The 25073-nt window shown below is 38.4% G+C and overlaps 1 protein-coding gene across 1 annotated transcript in view; it reads left to right on the forward strand.

Moving 5' to 3' along the window:
• The window catches only part of PARD3B (par-3 family cell polarity regulator beta), a 494000-nt gene that overhangs the window by 178446 nt on the left and 290481 nt on the right, over nt 1-25073 (forward strand). The window contains exon 5 of the mRNA XM_026853194.1: nt 22016-22187. Within this exon, the coding sequence (XP_026708995.1) occupies nt 22016-22187 (172 nt within the window). The remainder of the gene's footprint in view (nt 1-22015; nt 22188-25073) is intronic.

A 25073-nucleotide genomic window follows, 5' to 3' on the forward strand; every position in this document is an offset into this window, starting at 1 on the left:
TTTAACATAAGAAATTATTCTGTTAGATTAAATGCAAAAATCTGTTTTTTCTTTCCCCCCTCTTTTGTTTCTTTTTCTTCCCTCCCACTGTGCATTGTATAGGCTTTTTATTTACTCTGCCAGATTGACAAGATTATAAATGAGAGCTCTGTGTGGAAGCCTCTAATTTTTCATAAGTAAATGAATTAATTTATCATAGCTGTTGTGTTTTATTGCTGTCTCCATGCCAGACTGGCCAGCTTCTTTATTCCCCCTTTTACCTTCTAAATACTGAATCCATGTCATTGTGTTTGACAGCTTTCTGATTCCCCTGTCAGATGCAATTTGGTGCTAATCACATTTTCTTTGCTTAGTGTCAATGATACAGGCCATGCATAATATTTCTGTATGTCCACTTATTTACTTGAAACACAGCTGAAATGTCTTGGGCATTAATCTGATGGAGCTACTACATTGAAATGCAAAAATGATGCTTGAGTAGTAAGATAATGTGGTGTGGCAGATGTGCGGTAGATAACATTGAGGCTAAACTACTGATCTTTACCAAGCTCTAATGCATTTTATTTGTTATTTTTGCATACCTTTTCATAAAAAAGATTGTAATCAATTCTGGTTCATTAGAATGGTGTCACTTATAATTTAATTCCTTCTATGTGATCAAAATAGGAGAAAGTACTTCTATTACACACACACACAGAGCCATTTACACCCTCCCACCCCAATTTTTAAATACAGGCTATATCTTTTCATAAGGTTGTGGGATGAATTTTATTTATGTCTACTTTTAATGTGAGTGTTCATGTCTTTCAATTACTTGTGGTTTGGAATATTTTAACTTCTTGGTTTTTCTTTCATACATCCCTGCAGTTTTCAAAGCTGCTGTTAAGTAAGTCTTGAATATTTTAAACTTCTGTACGTTCCTCTGGTCTCTGTTACTGAGAGCTAGAGCATGCTGTAGGTGTTCATATCTTAATTCCTACAAAGGGTAGTTTGCAACACTTTTTCCTAAACTGTATTGAAACTATATTTTGTAGTATATGTTTTCTCCGGTTACCTGTTAATGCCTTTTTTTGTGTGTTTTTAAATCCTTCTCTTACAACAAAGTGAATGTTTCTAGAGAATGTGAAGAGAATGTGACCTTTAAACTTAGGTACTTATAGTGAATATCAAGAACTTGGTCATGTGTTCTTGTTAGTATTTACCTACTGAATTATGGGGTTTTTTTTTTTGTTTTCTGTATGGTTTTGTGTACTCTGAAATACTGCTGTGTACTCTTCCACTACTTTATAGAAACAATGGTGATGGCTTGTGAAAGACCTAACTGCTTTATAGGCTGTTGAAATTTATTTATTCCCTCTTTGTAAGAGTGCGCTTAAATGGGTGATTTGGGAAAAGATGTAGTATTGATCTGTCCTAAAACAGATGAATTTTGAGAAACGTATATTTTATGAAAAAATTTAGACTATTGTACGCTTGTCAGCCACAAAGACAATTCAGGATGGTTTTTTTCTAACAGCACTTTCTACATATGAGCTTTGCAGCTGAGTGTCTTTATTTTAGAGTATATACTGATGTTAGGAGTAAGAGCTTCTGCAGCGTGAATCAGCAGTTCTAAAATGCCCATCTCTTGGTATGGGAATTCTGTTCTCACACAAAGAAATGAATCCCAAGTTGGAAAACATCCTTTATGGAGAGCACATTGATTCTGCTTAATGATATTTGCATCTCTCCCTAGACATGAATATATATACTCCCAATAAAGTGTTTTAGCAAGTAATTAAAGTGTAATTACATGGTGGGGTTTCTAATGAAGTTATTTCTTACAGCAGTGCAGTTCTGTGTATTCCTTGAGGGCTCAGGGTTCTTGAAATCTGAAGGTTCACCTGAAACCCTGAATAAAGGCTTTCTATTTTTCTTTCAATTGCTGTTCTATTTATGTAGAATCTGCTCACTTGTGCTTGAAACAAGCTGGACCATGAAGTTGAAGTTCTTTTTCCTTTGAAAAGGAGCAGGTTAAAATTCCTTACTGCTCTTTGCGGCAGAGGTGCTTACATTGACCCACAGGGATGGGGTGTCCTATTTGATAGTGCATGAAGCAGAACCTTCAGTTCTGAGATGTTTCATTCATTTTGTGGTCAGTCGTAAGTGCTTTGACATAGCACATCAGTTCTCCTGTACGTAAAATTAAGATAAAGATTTTGCAAAGAGCTTGAACTATTATTGACAGAAAATGTTGATAAGGAAAAGAAGGTAATTTCATGGTTGTATGAGTAACCTGGGACTTGAGGCAGAAAAGTAGGCTTAATTCCAGGTTTGTCATAGATATGCTGTACTATCTTGGATAAATCAGCTTCGCTGTGCCTTCATGTCCATTTGTGAAGTAGGAATGATAGTTCTGCCGTCCTTCACAAGTGTTCATTAAATATATGTGTATATACACATGTGTATATGTGTACACTTTTGTACTGCGTTATTTTTATGATGTTCCATTGTCAGTGTATTAGATATTGAGTGTGCTGCTAACAACAAATAACACTTAATGAAACCAGTGCAGTTTGTCTGCTGGAGATGTAGGATTTAGGTACTTAAAATTGAGGAATTGGAATATAGCTGTTATGTATTTTTTCTTTGTGAAAATAGAAGATGTTCATAGCTAATGACATGAATATGTCATCCATGAAATATGGTGAAATTCTTCATAGTGTCTTACACTGTTCATATTAGTTAAAGTGTTGAATAAAAATTTGTTGAATAAAAAAAATAATTAGATGCCTTGTAATTCCTAGCAAAGGCTGTTTGCTAGCAGAGCTGCTGAATTTTAGTCCCTATTTCTTTTTAGGATACTTTAATAACATTGGTATATGCATTAAATTTTATAGATTATCAGTTTACCTTGTTAAAGTCATCTGAATCTATATAATGATAGTGGATCTAGAACTGGGATTTTGTGGTACCTTAAAATCAATTTACCTCATGATTATAGGACAGTTCATAGTATATTTGATTGTGGACATAAATGCTCTTATTTTTTTTTTACTTATACTTTGGTTTTGTTTTGGAAGATACTGGAAAGGTTTCCAAAGTATATGAACTGAGTATATTCAGCCCTTAGCCTCTGTGATGAGATTCCCTGTGATGATGTTTAATTGGTGACGTGAACATTTGTGAGGAAAGAGTGGAAGTGTCAAACTTTTCCGAGGGGCTGTAATTGGTTGGTGGGCTTCATGGTCATAAGATGTGAAAAAAAGTATCTGCCATATAGATAAATCTCCCTCCATTAGTGACTCAGATGATGTGTTTTTTAACAATACCTGAGGAAATACTGAGTGGCTTACTGAATGTTGGTGAGCCTGTGATCGATGTACAGTACATCTTAGGACAATTCTAATAATGTGCTGGGAGATTCATAGACGTATCAAGCTGATCAACACATGTCCAATGAGGCAAACTAATGGTAGACACCTTCAAGGGGGAATGGGCTATGACGACAACAGTGATGTGCTGTGAACTTTCATGATTTGTGTTTACATAGGATTGATTTGAGAATCTTGAACTTGTGGATTTGTAAAAAAGAGAATGGAAGTTGTGTTGAAAATGTATTTATCACACAGGATTTAGCTCTCATTTGCCCATGCTCATCTAGGAATAAAGTCACTGATAGGGTGGTGAAGTGCTGTTTGTGTGCCTGTAAACGGGAGTGTAGCTGTTTGCTTGGGATCCTCCCTTCGATAGGAAAGGGCAGGCTACTTGACTGTTCCCGCTAACAGGATCACGTACCATCATATGCAGTAGAGAGAAACATGTCAAGGAAAGTTTTGACAGTACAGGGTACACCTGGGCAGGTAATTGAGAATGTTCCAAGCGCCTTCTTGAGATGGGCTCTTCTACCTGCTGGCAGGCTCCTGGCTGGCACCTGCTGCATTGGTGCAGTTGAAAGTGAAACATGCTCCTTGTATGCAAAAATGCTTTTTTTTTTTTTTACTTCAGCTTCCAAATTACCATATTCTGGCTTTAAAGGAAACCATCTAGAGACTTGCTAAAAATGACTGATTGGTTTTGAAAGCTTGCTAAAAATACTGAGATGGGGGAAACCCTGTCAAGGTTGTCCTTCAATAACATGTACTCATGTACCTGATATGAAATGAAAGTTGAAGCAGAGTGTGTTTGGTGCTCTTGGATATGGAAACTTTCAAAAAGGGTTAGGTGCATAATAACATCAGTAGTTGTTGCCTCTTTTGTTCACTTTTAATGCAGCTGCTAATGGATTTCTTAATTTTTATTTTTATTAAAAAAAAACCCAACCAAACCCACAACAGTTAATGTGAGAATTAATATCTGATAATGGGGACCAAGAAATCTTTGAATGTTAATGGTATTGTGCGTGCTCTCTACCCCTTTATATTTGCATTCTAATAGGATTGGAATATTTTAATGGCATTAAAAAAAAACTTCTGTAAAGAGATTGAGTGTGGGTAAATCCTCAGTGATGCACTTTTGGATGAGAAATTTGGGTTGTCAATTGTTTTCAGTCAGCATAACTGTGTTGATTGCAGAAGGGAAAGGTGCTTTAGTAGTTAGTGGGGTTATGTCCTGAGATCCTGTTTCCTAACTGGAGAGTGAACTGACTGAAGTCGAAGTGATTGAAAAGTAAACAAAAGTGTATTTGAAGTAATTGGATTGGAATTAAATATATTTCTACATTTATTTGACAGAATCATTGATTATCAGTGATTGATCGCCACTAAAATGTTGATGTGCAATTAAATGTTTTTACATTAAATTCAACACATTTTATAAAGAGGAAAATGCATTATATGCATATTTATGCAATGATATTTAGCATACATTTATTCAGAGTCTTAATTTTTACATTTAGCTTAGGAAGTGCTGAGTGACAGTTCTTATTTAGTAGAATATTAATTTCTTTATGGCTTGTGTCAAGCTAGTTTTAGTAATTGAAGTTCAATTAAAGCGGCAGAGAACTAAAATGAATTTTAGTTAAGAAAAAATGGGAAACGTTTTAGATGTGTATTGGGAAGAATTTTGCATTTAAAGCTGATATATTGAATAGAAGCCGTTTGCAGATGATGCGTAATAGACTGTGCAGCTGATAAAGTAGATGAGACCAAGAGCGGTCTTTCAGGGTCTTGGAGCTAATGGTGCTCAGCTCTTGTATTTAGTTTTTTATTCGGAGGCTGTAAGAAAGTAAGACTACTAAGCTTCCTGGCTTTTCAGTTCTCAGCTGATTTTTCATTTTGAATTAATTTATTGTTGAATTGAATTGCCTAGATAAACTGAAATGAGAATATATTCATTGCCAAGAACTGGCAGCCATGGCTGTCAGGAGCTCGTCATTTTATCTCTTCAGGAAGCTCTAGCTCCATGTGGTTAGCTCTAGGCTTTCCCCTCTTCAATAGTTTGAGTTTCCTTAAAATGTTACACAGGAACATGCAACTTGTGAGCAATCCTGTGGAGGGTGGGAACTGGCTGGGGAATCCTGCTCTTTTTTTTAGTCTAATTTACATTATTTTACAGATTACACTGCAGCCTTTTTTTCTCTCCATACTGCCAAATTGTGGTTGAAGAGTAGATCAGAAGTGATTAGTATAAATTACTACAATCCTGGTGGAATGGGTGCTGGGTCAACAGAAGCTGCTGAGTTTATTGATAGAGTCTGAAAGCATGGAGGAAGAGAAGTAGCTAGCAGGCTAGCAGAAGCCTTCTAGTAATTATTGTGATGACTTTGGACTGGAGCCCAGGGGAGAGGATGGAGCTGCCTTTCTTGCCTCTCCCCTGCGCTAAAGGCCTGAAGGTCAAGAGGCCAAGGACTAATTAGTTATTAGTAGACTACTGACATAGGGAAGGATCAGCAGACTGGAATCACAGCTCTGCAAACATCATTTTGATTAAAACCTGTATGTTTATCCCAGGTAACCCAAACAGAATGTATGGGAGAAGGCAAAGAGCAAAAATAAGTGTTTACCACAAACTTAACCAGAACTGATGTTCAGTGTGCATACTCCTTGTTGCATTTTTGTTGTAATGTCTTTGTGTTTGATTTGTGTTAGCCTAACTTATTTGAAACTAATTCAAGTTCAAATGCAACTGTGAGGAAAAAACCCTGGTCTTTTATGCACCCACAGCGATTAATTCTGTTTTGATATCCCATGCAACAGATACTTGGCAGATTTTCCCCTGTCTCTTAGTATCTCTGAAGAGTAGATGAACTTCTGTTGCTTTCTGTTCCTCAGCTTTTCTGAAATCCCTGAATCTCTGTGCAGGGAATGCCTGGAGGGTGCAAGTAAGAGCAACCAAACTGAGCCTGGCCTTTGGGCTCCAGTCTGTGGTCTGTTGGGCTCAGGCTGTGTGGTGCCCTGAATTAACTTTTAGATTAAAGTTAAAACTGTGGGAGGAGAGACAAAGGAGTGGCATTTTTTTTTTTCCCCCCTCTTAAACATCTGACTCTTCAATTTGTGTCAAAGCAGATAGTGAACATCCTTGGCAGTTTGGCAGTCGTGGCTCCCATTCATTACTGTGGAATGTGTTGGGTTGGTTTTTGGTTGGGTTTGTCTTGGTTGGGGGTGGGGGTGTGTGTTGGGTTGTTTTTTGTTTGTTTGTTTGTTTAAAGTAGTTTGGGCACTCAGATCTTTAAATCAGAAGTGAAGTTACTTTGGGGGATCTTTCCAAAGACCATCATCAAATTCTGCAGTGTGTGTTTCTAATAAAAAGCTATTTAACTTACTCTGGATAGGAACCCCTGAGACTTGATTTCAGCTAAGTGTGAAAAAACACTCTTAGTCTCTTGGAAAAAAAATAATTTGACTAGAGGATAAGGATCTAAGGCAGCATGAATATATTTGTTAACTTGTCTGGAACTTTTTTTTTGTGGATTTTTTTTTTTCCCCCTTGGGTTTTGTAAAGCCTAGGAAGCCTCAAAGAACAGTGTGCCGTTATGGAAGTGTGGCTTACCTGAAGGGGACTGAATACTCACTGTGGTGTAGCCACAGAAGAATGGAAAGCTCTATGCATGGAGGAACTGCTTCAGAGGAGCAAGAATGTCACTCTCATAATAGGGTGGCAGTTTTATTTTTCTTATTTGAAGAAAAAAAAGTGTTAAAAAATCTTCCATAAAAATAAACAAAGAACTGAATCAGTGTTTTTAGCATTTTCTACCAACTTGAACATTCATATATTTCAGACCATTAGAATAATGTCAAGTAACAAGGTCATGTGGCAGTGAGGAAGGCAAATGTGATTCTACTGTGAATCCATTCAACTACTAATAGTAAATCTGGGAAAACATGAATTCCCATTTACAGGGTCTGGTGAGACCTCAGCACTGATAGGTCAAGGAATAGGAATGTTAATTTTTCTGAAGGAGGCTAAAATACTTGGCTAGTTGTGTGGCTTCAGTTTTGATGACTCTTCATGATATTCAAGATATTTGAAGAATCATGACGACTGAATCACTTGGGAAGAATTTTCTCTTAGCTGAAAGTATTTTACGCCTCTCCCATTGCATTGTTTATTGAGCAGTTTAGCTTACTTTTGAAAGTGGAGCCTGGTATATCATTCACTTTGAGAGTTTTGGTTTTTTTTTCTTTTATATATATAAAAAACTCTTTGCTTTATGAATAGGTCCCTTTATAATTTGTAATGAGGAATGGAAAATGGATGAACAAGCTTCTCTGAAAAATCACATTTGAGATTTCTGAGTAATGATCTGAATGGTCTGAAGTCATTTATTCCCAAGACATATCACTGTTTTGCAGAGGATTCAAACTACTGTAATAAAAATTAAACTGTGCCCTAAGCATGAAGAAATTTTATTTAAAAAGAAAGCTTCAGAACACATTAAAGCAGTATTTCAGAGTAACAGGCATCTGTTAATTCAATTCAACTTCTTGGTTGAATATATTTTTCAGTGGGCTTTATTATCTAACAAAACGGTTTAGTTTAATTAGCGTAGGTAAGAAATCATGCTCAGTATTTTGTGGTCTGTTCATTCAACAGGGGAGTTTCCTTTTCTTTCAATGCTTTTCTTACAGAAGAGTCTTCTTGAGAAATGTTAACATAATTTTAATTGTAATTCAGAGGTCAGACTTGCATTCCACATTTTTGTAGCTAAATGTTACAAAACTCTTCATCAAGTAAATGATCAACACTATTCATAATAGGGCATTGAAATTCAGCCTTGGAAATGAGGATCATGTCAAAATCCTTCTAACAAGCAATTATAGTATCACCTATGGAAAACGTACTTTGGTTTTATTTTAGGATTCTATACTGTTGTGGAAGGACAAGAACATACTTGGTGTTGTAATGTTTTGAATGGTTGTTAGTTTTTCTTGTGTATTCTGTTTTTATTAGGGATGTGTTCATATCTGAATGACAAGTACCGATGCATGGGTATTAAGAAGGGTACATACGTGAGATCTCGCAAACAAATTTTGTGTCCAAGGGATGCATAACATGCACACATACAATACATAGCTGCTACGGACTTTGCAAATGCCGTTTTCTCAGTTGTATTCTGAATTCTAACTCTCAGAAAACCTGGAAGTAGGATGTTTAATTTTACTGTGGATCTTGAAGATGATGTCAGCATTTAATTTGTTTACTAAGAAATTAAGAAACTTAACGATGAAATTATGCTGTGGGCAGCTAATGCTAGGGTAAAAAATTACTTAAATTTATAACATGTGGATCATTCTTTTAAGGAGTGTAATGAGCAAGGCAGCAGTAGGATGTCTGTTATGAACTGATTGCTGAAATGAGTAATTGTCACTGAAGGGTTTTTTGTTATTGCCAGAGCTGTGACTATCTCTGGAAATTTTACTTTTAGTTCCATTGTTTTCACAGTAATGGTGCATTAAGATGTCAAGTCAAAATATTTTTTTTCTAGTCCTTCTGTTCTGGTAGTTCATTTGGGAATGGATATTTCTGGAACTGCAGTGTTTGAAACCACCACGCTTCTTTTAAAGTTTCTGAATATTTCACAATTCTGTGTATTACTGATCTTGTGAGCATAACTTTATAGGTTTCTTCTTTAGTTGTTGTAGACTTCTTAAACTAGTTTGCCTTTAAAAAGGGCAGAAAACACAGTTGTTCTGTGAGTGACAATGATTGACTTTGTTAATGAGTATGATAAAACAAGCCGTGTGAACTAGCCAATTACTAAATACATACTGAGGATTTTGGTGATATTCCCACTGCATTTCTGTTAAACTTCTTTCCTCCTTCTGTACTTCTCTGTCTCAAATTTTATGCCTAAAAGGATCATGGCATTTAGGAGCTTACTTTAGGGACGTGGTTGCTTGAGGTCAGGGTCAGCTGAAGCCTATAGGGTTATGACTCTTCTGAAAATGAGTTCACTATGTGAAAGGCAAAAGGTGTTTACTTTCTGCTCTTTCCAAGGGATATGTATGCATTATTATAATGCACTAGAAACCCCCTACGATTACTGTTTATTGACAGAATTAATAACAAACTAGTAGAGACTGATAGCATTAGTTTATCATTAGGGACAGACCTTTCCTCATCAAGGTGACAACCAGTTTTGTAAGCTTACTTTTGCCTTTCTAGAGCCTGACATATAAACTGTCAGATACAGGGCAAATAATGCAGTCTCACTAAGCTAGGCATCAGTAAGAATAGGACTCTTGGCAGTTGTAAATACTGAAATGTTTTTCTGCGTAGACAGAAACATAGTGTGAGAACTGTATGACGTGTGGCAACATCCCAAGATTTATCAAGCCTGTCTGTACTAATGAAAGTTGTTGTGTTGTTATGTTGTACAGATGGTTTTACACTTTCTGATGGGTTTTACAATTTGAGTCTTTTTTGTGCCGCTTTTTTTTTTTATATTTCCAAAGTTCCATTCCCCCATCCCATAATGTCCTCTAAAAAGATCAAAGCCATTTTAAAGCAAATAGCTAATTCACATGCTGTCAGTGAGTAATTGTGGCCAAAGCAAAAGCTTATTTTTGCACATGATGTATGCTGTCAAATCAGAGGGGGGGGTGTGGGGGGGTGAAGTTCTGGGTTTTTCTGATCTTTACAGCTAAGAAGGCTAAATGTGCATTCATGTGGAGGGCAGAAGCATAGTCATCAAGTCAAGGGAAGCAATTCATCCCCCCTGTTTGGCACTTGTGAAGCCATGGCTAGCATATTGTGTCTAGTTTTGGTCTCCTTTGTGCAAGAAAGACATTGATCTACTTGGAGCAAGCTGAGCACAGGGTCACCAAAATGTTCAGGAATTGAACACAAGATGTGGGGTGAGAGGGTGAGTGAACTTCATAGGATAAGGGGGAATCTTACTGCTGTTTACAAGTACTTAATGGGAGGGTGTAGAAGAGAGGACACCCTACCTTCTTGAATGTCTGCAGTGAGAAGACAAGAGTTAATGGACGTTAAGTGGTCATGAGGAAGACACTAATAAGATATGAGAAACTTCCCCACCCACCCCGTGAGGGTAGTCAAGCACTGGAACAGGTGCCCACAGACTTGTGAAATCTTCACCCTTGGAGATGCACAAAACTGGGTCAGTCTCTGAGCAACCTGAGCCAGCTTTAAAGTTTGAGCTAAGTGCCAATGCGGCCCTATGTTGAGTGAAGGACTGAACTAGTGACTTCCAGAGGTCGCCTTCAGCCTGAATTGTTCTGTGGGCCCTACTCATTAGACTGGAATCTGGAAAAGATGGTAAAGTTGAAGTGCTTAGTTACAAATACAGAATGCTTTTTAACATCATAAATGATTGCCTAGAGTATGAAGAATCATGCAAGTTCCTAAGAATTTCAAGCATACCCTGTGATCTTACTGACATGGTATAATGTCTCTTCACCACAGTTTACTTTGGTTTAAATTTCTGAGGATTTTCACATGTTTATATAATCTGAAGGTTAACAAGCTGTCTTGGAGGACTCCGCTTCCTTAAATTTTGTGTTCATTATATGTAGTTGAGACACTAGAAAAGAAAGAACAAGTGAAAATTGTTGGAACTGCAAGTACATCTGGCTGTGTACTGAAGGCCAGTGCTTCTAAGTAGGGTCAGAAGCAGAGCAGTTACGAGAAATGATGATGGGCGCCCTAAATTCATTTTTTCCCACCTCCCTCTCAGCCCTGTGAGTTCCTATATCTGGATCAGATGTGACTGGAATGGGGAAAGCTAGTAGGGAGCAGTCTCTCTCTTGCTTCCCTATCAGCTTCTGCTCCTTTTATACAAAGCTGTGAAGAGTTTCAGCCACCTTAAATGGCATCATAGTGATCAGGCAGCTAATGGGGATTTGGGAAAGTCCACAAACATGCATATGGATGGGCTGAAACTATGCCCAGGGTATGAGCAGAGTGGGAAGGAAACTACTGGAAAGGAGGACTGAGGGTACTGCGGGTGCTGGCAAGTGTGAATCCACATGCCTACCACCACCTTGCACATGATTCTGTCCTCGCTGGATTGATGCTTGTCTGTACCCGCTTGGGGTTCCGTAGAAACCCTGTTGAAAAACCCCCAGCAATGAGAAAGCCTGTCAGTCCAAGAGCTGCTCAGTTTCTTCTTGCAGCTTTGTCTTTAACTAAATGCTCAGCAGCAGTCCACTTAAACATTTCTTTGTGTCTTAAATCGGGAGTGCCCAAGAGGCTGGATTTTTACAACCCATCAGCTTTTCCAGGACTTCAGAAGCATCCGGAAGGTGTGAGAAGGTTGGAAGAAGAGGTCAATGGAGTTTGCTGGGGAGGTCTGCTGAATAGCAGGCAAGGTGCCTGCTAAAGTAAGAGTGGGCAGCAGGAATGCCTCGTGCTGCCGTAGGAACTGGGAACAGTTTGAGCTCTCCTCGTCCGGCTTTCCACCCCTTTGTGTTGCTTTCATGTGTGACTTGGAGTATCCAGCGTTACTGTGTGTTCTCTGTTCAATAAAGACGCTCGTTCTATCAAGTGGTTTTTATGCTATTATCGGCTTGTTTTATTGCGTGTTCCGTGGGAGGTTTGTCAATGGAATTGGACTAAGCTGTTAATTTAGCATTAAAGTAGTATTTTAAGGTAAGATAATTCATATTATGGAATTACTATAATCCATATTACAAAAGTGAACATTTATCGATGCTTACCCACAATATAGTAACTGTTACTTGCATTTCTAAGGATAAACTGTCTTATTTCAGATACCTTGGCAGAGTAAATTTTTCCTTTTCAAAGACTGATTACAATAAGTGCGTTTAACAAGCGCGGTTCTAGTAAGTGATGTAGTCTTTGATATTAGTATCTACTTTTTGATAGTACCATTTTAAATGGACTCTCCAAAATTAGCTCATCTTCAGTAAGGCCCATATAGATGAAAGTACTCAGTTTCAAGGTAAACAGAAAGGAAACAATCAGTCTTGCATTTTACAGTCCCCCTTCCATTTGTTTTTTCACTTGGATAGAGAAAGAATAAAAACAAAGGGCAGTCGTTATCTAGCAAAACTCAGAAGCTCTTTCACATGAAAACATAATGAGTGTGACAGGCTACAAATAGCATTGAACATGAATCTTTTGCAGAAGAAAGGAGGAATGTCCTTTGCTATATTTACTTCAATCAACCCTAATAAGGCTTGGTTTATGTGTTTTATGCATCTGCCATCATAATTATAAATCCTTGACATTTTAGCACTAGCATTTATATCTGCCAGGGAAGCTACCAGAGTCAACCCTCAAGGAATGTCTGTATTGTTACTGTGGATCTCCATAACAGCTCTCAAGTAGTTACTAAGTGGCTTAAAAAATTACATCTCAGTCATGCTTGAAGGGCTCATCAAACTTTGCCACAAATATCAGTGTTAAGTACCCAATCAGCTGCATTGTTTGAAGTACAGTCACGTGTGCCCACCAAGGAATAGGTTGGACAGGAAGAACTAGTATAGAAGGTCTCATCAATCAGGTAGATTTTTTTTTTTTTTTTTTTTTTTTTTCTGCCAGTTCAGCTACAGGGAAATAACAAGAAGATAAGGATATCTTTTGTTTTTCTGTGTGTGATCAAATCAGCAGCTAGACTTTGTGAAAAGCGTGCACAAAAGGGTTTTCTCAGGCATGATTTCTTAATACAGTTTTGGGTGTTTTTTTGGGTTTTTTTTTTAACCTTTGTAGAGTAGTTAAGGGCCTTCCCAAAACAGCAATTAAAATAAAAACACACAGCAAAAGACAGAAAAGAAATTATATCAGGCTGTTAAGAAAATCTTGGAGATCTGGAAACTCAGGTTCATAAATTTAGCTAGCTACCCAAAGTCAGTGATAAGACTGAGAGTTAATGGAAGACTTGTAGTAACAAAGCAGTCCAGAAGTTTTAATCTCCCAGAAATAATGGAGAGTTTGAACCTACTCCCATGACTGTAATGTCAGTAACCACAAATCTAGTAAATTCAAGTGAATACAGTCAGCATATTTCTTCAGCAAATAAAAATCCCATTGGGTGACTGATAGTGCCATAGCTAGCCCAGGCACAGCAAGAGGGCTGGGGAAGGAGCTCCAGAGGCTTAACATGCAGTTCTTCCTTTATATACTGCTGTCTCTAATTAATTCTCTTTTAGATGTAGTAAGTGATGGGCAAGAAGAGCAACTCCAGATTTCCTGGGAAGTAGATCTGCTGATTAAAATGTGAAGACTGGAAACAATTGGTATCTCACTGTTTGGACAAATTGTCACAGCTTAGTGATAATATGAAAAGCTCGGCTTAATTTATGAAGAAAAGGTTTTTTTAAAAAGTATCTCTGCTTGCCATAGCACCCATTTATGGTGATACACAAACATTTGAAGCATTTGACAGTATTGAGGACCTCCAGCGGCCCTGTGCATTTAAATCTCACAATTCCGCATATTCCACCCTCAGTTCTTAATTTTGTCCCCTTCTCTGTCCCTTGGGTTGTGCTAAAACTGCACTGTCACTTGGGTAAGGTTCCTCCCCTGTTACCAGGACACTCCTTTCCCACAGAAGGAGCTGGGACTGGGCTGGGTCTGGTCTCTCTTGTTTTAGGGACGATGCTTCTTTTCCTATTTCATATTTTCCTTGTATCTTTGAGATAAGTTTTGAGATCGCAGGCTACCAGTGTTTATAATGTGTGCGGTAGGATTCTGTTCTTGGCTACTTTTAGACAGTACCAAAAGAAATCTGAACAATAAGGGTAGGAAAAGCCAGGTAGTCTTTGGGAAGATACTTTGGTGTATGTAGTTTTGGCATGTAGGTAAACAAGATGAGCTGATCACCATAGCTTTCATGTAATGTATCTGTAATTTGTTTTCATATGTAGGTGTGAAGAAGGAAGGCTGCCATATGGTGTGTATATTGGTATTTTTCCTTGACAGCCTTTATTTTAAGTTAAAGAAATTCCAAGGCAAACTATTATGCAAGAATACCATTTCAAATACTTATCAGCATATACCAGAAGAATGCCTTGAAAGAACATTGAGGAAAGGCTGTAGAGCTCCAGGAAAGTTTTAAATTGAAAAATTAAATAACACTTTCATCCATTTTTGAGTTACCCTAATTACCTTAGTTCTGTCTATATTGCACCGTTACCAGTCTTTCATCTTTTAACCATTTGAGCAGGAGTCTTTCATAAGTAATATATAAAATCTGATTTTACATTAATGAGTTTGTGGAGTTCTGAGCAAAATTCCACAGTGGTGTTATGACATCTTTTTGTTCAACATATGGTACAACTTTACTTTCATGCCTCAATCTAAAGTGTTGTTGTCCCATTGTGGGCATAAGTTAAAAGTATAATCCGTGCCTGTAGAAGAGTTTCTGTTAGTAAGAGGAACACTCTGAGAGAGCTGCAGAAACATTCCCGGTGTTGTGTTAAGACTTCATAACATGTCTCTTATGAAGCTCTATCGTGCTGTCATGGGAGCAGGGACAAATGTTGGAACATCTTCATTAGATGAGACAGAGAGATACATCCCTACTGCAAGATTACAGACAATGGTAGTCTAAGGAGATGTTAGTGATGTGATGACAGAAATTCGCTTTGTATGGTACACAGTGCTGAAGCACCTGGTGATGGAGAGTTGCTTTTCTTCCTGGTTTAGTTCCCTGAACTGACTCACTGTGGATCTAGGAAATTGTAGCACTTGTGTGAAGGACCAGTAGAAACTAGTGGCTGGGAAAGGAGAAAAGTCAGGCCAGCACAGACTCAAAGTAGGTTTCAGACTTTGAACTTAAGATGGCCTGGTGCAAACTGCTGACTAAAGAAGTAACTTTGCCTTTATCTTGTGTTGGTGCTGGTGCTCAAATGTCTTAGATGGCTGAAGAACTGACAAAACACATAACCTTGCTGAAACAAAGGAGAAAAGAAAAAGAGAGGAGAGGATCGCTTTTCCCTTTTTACATTGGTCATATGTAGGCTCCTGTCAACTGCAGCCTTTCCCCATCTGTGTCTGTCTGTGTCTGAGGAGAAATGAAGTTCTGATCTTTAAATATTTTTTTCTAATGTTACTTTGTACTTTGCTGTATTCTGGTATCATTGTGTCACATATAGAAACACCGTGTGTGCTTCTAGCTCTGTTTTGCATGTGTAGGGGGCAAATACAAGATTATTCCTACAGATCCCAAATTGAGGGATCAGAGAACGAGGTAATGTGATACTGTGATGACTGTCATTTTCTGCAGTAGCTTGAGCCATCACTTCTCCTTATGTCACAAAGTTTGGTGAAACAGTCACAGAGCTATTCATTCACCCATACTGACAGCTCTTTTGTTAAGATGCGAGTGCTTTGTGTGAAAAGTCTTTACTATTTGATCCAAAAAAGGGAAAGGTGTTTTCCTGCATCATTTTATAAGTAACTAACTCCCACAGGGGCACTGGCTGTCAGAAGTATAGATATGGTTAAAAAACCCACAGACTTTTTTCTTAAATGAACTTTAGAAGTCAGGGACAGGGAGTATCTGAACAGGAAACAAACATGTCTTGAACAAAACAATTTTACTACCTTTGTGGTCCATAGTGAGAGAAGAATGTAAATAAAATTGTGAATGTGAAAAAAATTAAGAGGAAAAGTTGCCATCCAACTTGAATGAACAATTTAATACAAGTTGAACCTTTATTCCTTGTTGTGCTTTTGAATATATCATTTCAGCTGTGGAAAATTGCATCTTTTCCATCATGTACTGATGCTTGCCTATGACTGAGAACTTCTCTTTGTGATTTCATCCTGATAGTAATTGAAAGCTGATTAATTTAATTGTAAGCAAGCTTTTATTATACCTTCCTTAGTACCTTGTGTACATGCTTGGCGTTTGGGGTCAGAAAGGAAATAGTGGTGTCTGTTTTCTAATTCAGTACAGAAAAGCTAGTAAAATATACAGGTTTTAACCTTATTAACAGTAATCTAGTTGTCAAAGTTGTAGTTTGAAGAGAGAAATAATTATGAAACCTTTTATTTTAAATGATGCATAGGGCAATGGAAAGTCAGCTCTTTCTGCTTTAACAGACAAGTGCCTTAAAGCAAGATCTGTAAAGTTCTGCTATTTGTTCAAAGGTGAGGATATTTTTCTTTGAAGTCCTGAAACTCCATGAAATTGTTTGTGTTTAGTTGAGCTTAATTAGGAAGGACTAAACCAAACCTGTTTCAATTTCGGTTTGGAAGGACTTCATTTTACTGTTCCTTGTGCGTTGGGTGTATATCCCAGCACATGGTGATGCGTGGCCACAGTGTATGTATACAAGCTGTGTGCTTGAATACGGTTCTGCAGGTGCCTGCAAACAGGGTGACAGCAAAGCTACTGCAGCTTGGGCTTATGGAGGTGAGTGCAAGTCATTTGGGATGGACTCAGAGCCCCTGGAAAACGTTCCCACGGGAACAGAGGTAGGGGAGCACTTGTGGGGAATTTTTAAATGAAACCTTGCATCAGTTTTCTGTTATCTTAGTGGCCAGTAATTCCCTGGTGCTCAGCCCCTTTCAGTTAGTAACAACATTGCCTGCTATTGGTATTTACCTATCTTTTTGGATATGAAGGTTGATCTTAATTGAATGTGTGTGTGTTGCTTTGTGTGTTTGAGAATATAGTCACATAATTTTTACATAACCTCATTTTACTTTTGTGCAAGCTTTGCAATTGAAATACCAGTAAACTATTGAAAGAGCTGTGCCATAGGACACCAAAGAAAGTTAAAATATGGCAGTGCTACATTGCTTTGTTAATAAGCTTGCCACTTAAAGATCAACAAAAATGCTAATAAAATAGAACTGTTCGTTATTGCTGCCTTGTATTGTGACTACGTCAGTATCAGTAGGGAAGAGCTCAGTACTCAAAAATGACAGATAAGTGCTAAATTTTGATAATGTATTGATTGTCCAGGTCACTGGTAGGTTAATAGAGATTACAATAATACTGAGGTAGAAGCATTTTACCTAAATGGAAATGCATAGATATCTTTCACAGTAAATGTTAATATTATTTAAATAACGTTTTTTAAAAAAGGAAATGTTTGAGTACAGCCAAGTGTACAAGAACACAACAGAGCACCAGCATAACTTCTATAGCTTAAAAATTTCTAGAGTAATATTTTGATATGTTTAAGAAAAAGAATCAGCTGACCTACTGAACTCTCAATATTTATAAATAATGAACTGTAAAGAATAAACCAGTGTTGCAAACAATGTTGTTGTCATGATGTGTTTATGGGAGATTTCTTAATGTGTTCTGAAGCTCTTTTCCATCAGAAGAGGTTTGAAGTCTGATGTAATTACAGAATTTTCTATACTGGAAATGAGAAATCAATTACTACAATTATTTTTTAATAGTTATTTCACATAACTTTAATTGTATTCTTTCCTTTTGAAAAGTTGAAGCTGATAGTCTATAATACTTTGATTGATTAGCAGTGTATTTATACATGTTAGAATTGCTACTGATAAAGATGCTCCTGCAACTGAGGTCCTGAGGAGCTCTCTCCCAAATAAACATTTTAGAAAAGAAATGACTGTTTATTCCGCTGGTGAGGGAAGGCATTGCACCTTTGCTACCTCCACATGGAGTACTGAACTATCTCCTTTCCACACTCTAAAAAATGGGAGTTTAGATCATGTCACTCACTTAATGGTGTGTTCCAAACTGTAAAGAAATACATTTTCCTCATTTTGTTCCATCTGTCAAAATAGTGCTTAGGTGTAGACCAGGGAACTGCGAGCTTTTCGCTGAAGTCACTCGAAGAATGACAGCAGTGAGAAGCTTCTGGCTTTCAGACGGGCGCGAGGCCTGTGTGGTTTAGCTCAGATGAAACCTTCTGGCCCCTGGCCAGGCTCTGTGGCGGGCGTTTGCCTGCTGTTGGCTTGCGCCTCTGCCCTGCCTGCTCCAGCACAGAGTATGGAAACAGAGGGCTGGCGTGGGTAGGGCTGGGAAGGTGTTGGTGATGGATGTGTCTCTTTCTCCTGACTGCCGCGGGAGTTGGGAGGAGAGGAGCTGATGTGTCTCCATCTGCTGAACTTTCTTAATAGGTGAATGAAAGGGGCAGCTACTTTAGGATGCAGAACTGATCCAATCATCAGACTGTTTGCAATCCTTCCATATAATTAGGCAGGTGAATGTGTGGGGGTTTTATCCACTTTCAGGCACTGTGATTTCTCTGCCATTTTGCCTGAACCCCACTCGTTTCTGGCCAGCTGTCAAGGCCATCATTTGACTTGCAACCTGTTGGCTCTTGGGCAGTGTCACCCGACACAGGGGCTGCTGCTTTAGGGATCCTCGGTGTAGCAATGGCACACAAAGTTGTTACGATCACAACTTTATTTTAACCTGGACCCCCTGCAGATCGGTTCCTCTTACACAGCTAACACCCCAAACCCTCTGCAGGTTGGGTCATTCGCTAATGTCCTTGATGCTCTGCAGGCCAAGTCCTTTGAACGCATCAGCCCTCGCTTGAGCCCCAGGTACAGACACGTGCATACAGAACAACTTTGCCAGCCCTCAGAGGGAGCAGCCAGAGGGGCAATGCCCCAGGCTCCACAGCCCGGCAGCCGCTGCCGCGGTGCCTCCGCTGCCGCGGTGCCTGCCTGGTGGGTCCCCGCCAGGCCAGGTGCCCGCCGGACCACCTCTGTGAGGAGAGGCACCTACGTGACCAGGCAGGCGCGGGTGATGGTGCACAGGGGGTGGGAGCAGGAGCACCTGTCCCAGGGAGCCAGGGAAATTATGGGGGTGTAGCCATAATGCAGTTGGCTGGCTGGGCTGGCTGGGGCTGAGCTATCATATCTTACAGCCGTTGGAAGCCTGTCCGTGACCTTATTTGTCTGTTAAAATAATTTTATGTTACCGTTTCTGCTAAAGTTTCATTTGAACTTCAGGGGAGTAAGGAAAACGTATAGTGCTTAGAAACCGAAGGATGTGATAACACTGTAATGTGTGTGTGAGCCTGCAAGAGTGGCAGCGCAGGGCCGGCTCGCTGCTCTGCTGTCTGCTGGTCGCCGGTGGGAAGCGCTTGAAGAAAGCGTGTAGAAATAGGGTGATAATAAGGTCACTGTTCTCCTGCTTTACTTTATGGTTTTTACTACTATGAGTGTTGGGGGCTTTTGACTCTTAGGTGTAGTGCTTGCGTGTTTCCATTTAACAGTTCTTGCTGGTCTTTTCCATCAGTTTCTCCAATTTTTTGGAGCCAGTCCCTGCTTTTGGCCTCTGCAACAATCTGGGGCAGTAAGTGGAGAGTCTTAGAACATAATATAGTGTATAATATGCTAGTGTGTGAAACCATGGGGAAACTCAGCTTGGTCCAGTTGAGGAATTCACTTATTTATTCCCATCAAGTCACAGCTGAGCTCCATTTATTCTACATTGCAAATGCTCAAGTGAACTTCATACCCTATCATTGCTTAAAGTGCTTCTAGTGCCACAGTCCTACACAATCTCAAATTTCCTCTTCATTAGTAACAGCCTCTTTCTTAGAAATAAAGTTTCTACAGGAAAATTGAGGTCGAGAAAGCAGACCTTTTGGTGGGCAACAGTTGCAGAACTTCTTGAATCATGATGGACTTGCATAGTAACATGAACATGAATAGTCATTTTAAAAACAAATGGAAGACACCATAGGTTGGGTTTTTTCTTTGGGTACCGAAGAAATGTTTCTGTGATGTGCTGGTGTCTGGTTCTAAGGCAGCCTTTTTGGCTGTATGCAGTTGTGGGGCATAGCAACAGCCTGGTGATAATGCAGTGTGAATACCTGGGTAGATTCTTTGTAATGCCAGGACTAAGGTACAAAACCGGTTGTCTTTGTTAGCGGAATTAATGTTTCCTCTATGCTTTGGACAAATAAAAACCCCAAATTGTGTGTTGTAAGAGTTAGTTGTATGGCCATGGAAAGGAAACAGGCTCCATGTGGAAAAGCAGAGCAAGTTTTGTAGCTAATTATTTAAGGGGGTTTGTGCGTCTCTGAAATATGCTTTGGTAAATGTAGGCTGACACATTTCTAGCAACCAAATTATAAATGAGTGGAAGACCTGAAAACGTCAGTTTTTTCCTTAGGAGCACTTCAGGATTTTTCTTTTTGTTTTTCTGTTCTTTTCCCCCTCATATATTAATTTCTTCTCTTAGGCAAGTTGAATTCCTTTACATGTTTGTGTCTCTGTTTCAGTATACTATTTATCATAGGATATAATTTTTGATACTTCTTGGAAGTGTCAGAGGAAGATTTGATGTACTAATATTTTTATATAAAGAGTGTGCATGCATACCTTTAAAATAACACAGAAAGTAGTAAATCAATTCTTTAAACTTGTTTCTGTGTATATCTTGACGTCAAACCAGTTGTGTGTGTCGTAGTCTTTCACGATTAGCTAAGAAAAACTTTAGGATAATCCTAAGAGTTCAGAAAAAGTGAAATAAATGAACACCTTAAGATGAAGATACCTTGCACAATGCTTCTTGGCAAAGTGTTTGTCACTACTGGATGGCGTGAGAACTCTCCCATGTCAGGTCGCGGGGCAGGGAAAGCACTTGCACTGCTGCTGTTACCTCCTCTGCTCTGGGAGAGAGCTCTGGATGTCAAGTGTCCTGTAGGTTAGGAACGGTAAGTTTTCTAATTGTTTAAATTAACTGGGAATTAATCCATTTTTTATTTGTTTTTCCTGAACTATAACACAGTTAACTCTTTTCCTGGAACTGTATTGCAGTTTACACCCAGCCATGTGTTTCCGAGTCACATGTGGATGCAGCTATGTGCTTATTATCTGATCACTTTGTATTAGTAGGGGCCAAAAGGAAGATTCTTGTGAAAGGCCGGGTTAGCTTTTTTTTTTTTTTAGCATTTTCACATCAACATTGATGTGAGTTTGTACAGTACACTTTGCAGTCTGACATTGCCTAATCTTGACCTTCCTGTGAGCCTGAGACTGTGGAAGAGTCGGTGACTGAGGGACAGTTTTCAGAAACAATGTACCTGGTATAAGCTTGCAGGAGAGAATGGGGGGAGATGGTAGGTACATGGTGTGTGGAGCGTGTGTCTGTATGTGTACCAGACTGGACCAAGAAACTTTCAGCCTTACAGAGGCATAGGTTGAGTGACTAAGGGTACTCTGTCACTGTGTGGATGTATCTTGTCCTTGGAATGTAATTATTATGTACTTATAAATAAAACATGTATTGCCTCACTTGGTACAGCTTCCATGGTGGTGTTACTTTTGTGCAGTGTGTCAGTCAGAAGCACTAAATTTTTTAAAATAATAACACCCTCCACCCCCAGGAATTAAGTGCCATTCTGTGTTTTTAAGCATGTTCATCCCTAAATGTTTTTTAACAATGTAAAATGCTCACTAATGGTAGCATGCTAGCTCTGAAAAAAGCATGTCAGCACAGGGCAGTGCTGAAGCATATACTTAAGTCATATTGAAGTCAATGTAGTTAAACACAAATGTATGTGCTTTCCTGAATCGGTATGTCTATTGTTGGCTGTTATGAAAGTTTTTGTACTCTCCATGAAGGGTGTTTTATTTATTTATTTTTTTTAAAAAGTGAAGCTTGGGAATACTTTAAATATACAAACTGTATTATCTTTTGTTTTGATAGCTGATTGCTGTTTATGATGAGCAAGAAACTCACCATAAGACTGATGGCACCAATGGCAACTTGACGGACAGAAATAGCCCAGACTCTTTTGAGACGGAGGTGGCAGCGCAGCTGGCTGCCTTTCAGCCGATTGGTGGTGAGATTGAAGTGACTCCTTCTGCCCTAAAACTGGGTATGTATGCCTGGCATTGCTATTTCTAATTTTTTTTTAACCAATATATAGTACTTTCTTATTTCTTTTTTCTTTTCTGAGTATGTCTGTAGTCTGATTTTTCTGTATTGAAAAAAATTTTTAGCACCCTATTGTTTTCCTTGTAATTCAGTGAACCCAATTGTAATGACAGGGGTTTTTGAACAGTTGATGCTGAAGGCTGAGCATGGCAAATTTGCACCTGAGCCTTGTATCCTGCTGTATGTTATGCCTGTCCATACAGCTGGGGTCTCTCTTTTAATTCTTTTCTTTGACTGAGTAGGTTGCCGACAAACCATTGTAATCTTCTGAGAGTGGAATAGGTGAAACCTATGAAAAGTATTGTCAAATAACACAGTCATTGAAAAAAAAACCACAGCATTTTTGTTGAGGAACCTGATTCAACAAGCATAAAACTGCTGTGTGCAAATACTTTTACTGATTATCTGAGCTAGTGCTCTGTTTTGAGGGTGGGAGGTGGAAAGAAGGAGATGCTGGTTGCAAACAGTTCAGCTCTTTGCCTTTGCAGAAGTTGCACAGCAGAGTCTGTTTGCCTGTCTGACTTTCAGGTGAGCAAACTGTTATTAGGAGAGGCTTCTGCTTAATTCCCTCTTATATCACGTGAAGTGTTGCTACTCTGTTCTCTCGTGTTGTTTCAGTGTGCCTGGAAGGCCAAGAGTTCAGACACTGGTTTCCAGTTAAAAAGAGCTAGAGTCTTGTACATTGAACACAAAGCAGTTTGAAATACTTTCCTGAGAGCAGGCTAAGCTGTCACCTAGATACTAGACAGAGAAGCTTTCAAAACCAGATTGAAGGTAAATTCTCTTACTACCTGCCTGTAAAGCAGTATTACACCGACAGCATTTAGCAAATGAATAAATAATGCTTAGGAGAGGCTTCTCTGCATCCCTCCACAGCTCATCATTCAACTCAACCCATAATCTTGAGTAGTGCTGGCCGTCTCCGAACAGTGTGCAATAAAACTGAGTGTAAGTGGGTGGAGTAAGGATAGAAATACTGCCTCTAGTTGTGCTACTCCTGCGGAGCAGTCTGATTACAACTTCAGAAATTGAATATTCACTCGTCTGTTTATTTTAATTATATTTTTAAAGGAAAAGGCTGATTAACAAAAACAATGAGCTAGAATTAAATTTCTAATAAAGCTCACTGGATGAGGCTCTGTAACTTCTAACAGAAGTCTGTGCTCATTTCTGTGCCTGATGTAGAAAATCCTGAAATTCGAGCCGCCTGCAAATACTTAGATTCAAATTTCTGTTTTAATGGATCACTTCTGTTTTTTCTATATTCTAGAATATAGAAAAATACTTTTCTATATATAATGCCACACAGGAATTTCTCATAACTAAAAGTTTTGGGAGAATACTTATTCTTGCCATAATTCGTATGTATTTGAGCTGCATTTTTGGTAAGGATGAGGTATGGAAAAGTTTGTGGCTAAAGGTTCAGTGGTTTGCCACTTCATTGCATATTTTTAAATAACACCGTATAAAAACATTTTAGCATGTTTTGGAGAGAAGAGATTGTTCTCCATATAATTCTGAGTCATATTAAAAAAAAAAAAAAATCATTGAGAGTGGTTTCTCTAGCGTACTGTTGTACCTAAATTGAGGATTAGAAAGAAGAGTATTTCAGCCTCGCACAGTTTTATGTAAAACAGTTAAATGCTAGAGCTCTTGAGCTCACCAGTAAGTACTGGGTAGTTCTGTTTTCATAGCATTTATGTAATCCTCTACTACAGAGTGCAAAGGAGATGAAACATAACATGAGAAGAGGAGCCAATTAGGATTCTATTTCATTTTCAGTGCAATACTAATATATATTTGAAGTTAAAATGGGTGCTTGCTGCTTAAAATCGAGAACCTAAATATAACATGTTTGTCTAAATGGTTCTCTTTCAGATTGTTTTATTTTACAACATAAATAAAAGATTTTCTTCTACCTGTCAGTCCTATAAACTCAGTCTGCACTCTGAAATGTAATTGTTTTCTCTTCTGGATTTTTACATCACGGATTACAGTTCTTCAGACTTAATTTTTGGCTTTATCTTTCCTGTACAATTCCCTGGACCTTAAATTATGTTCCTATTTCCACTAGAGGCAAATTGAAAAGTAAATGAAGAAATAGAAGGACAATTTGGTTGCATCGATATCATTGATGCATGAACCACAGTAGTCTGGCTCCCTGTCTAATTATTGAATTGACTCACAGTTGCTAGCAGAAATAAATAATAATAAAAACTTTAAAAAGCTGTTCTTATTTTGAGAGCAAGAAGGTGATTAAATATGTACATAGCAACCAAGTGTTGCTTTCCATGGTAGACCCATGTCTCAGGAGTGGTCATATGCTTACCTTTTAGAGTATTTTTCCAGAATACCTTTAGGAATGAAATGCAGGGAATCTGTTGTTATATAAATTGTCAGATTGTGAAACAATATTGCCTGTTAATTTCTGTTCGATGTTTTGTGTTTTATGAAACAAGATCCACGGTTTTATGCAGAAAAAATGTCCATGTATTGACCTTCACAGAGAACACTTAGAGCTTGATGCTTGATAAGCACATAAAATTAAACACTGTTCTCAAACATGTGAGAATTGGCACAGATTTTAGAAAAGGCACTTGAGATACTCCCTTCAAACTTTTTTTCTTTTTTTTATAACTTGTGTATTTGATCCAGTTAAATTAATTATGTTATACTTAGTCTTAAAGCCTTCACTGGGTAGAAGGAGATGCTGATGATGGAGGAAATACTTTTTTATTGTATGGTTACTTATTTAAGTTTTTTTTTGCGGTTGTTACCCTTTAGAATACTGATCAGCTTGACTCTGAAGTAATAGTTTTCCCATTAT

This window comes from Athene cunicularia, assembly GCF_003259725.1.
Source record: "Athene cunicularia isolate RWA chromosome 7 unlocalized genomic scaffold, athCun1 chr7_part2, whole genome shotgun sequence".
Taxonomy (NCBI): domain Eukaryota; kingdom Metazoa; phylum Chordata; class Aves; order Strigiformes; family Strigidae; genus Athene; species Athene cunicularia.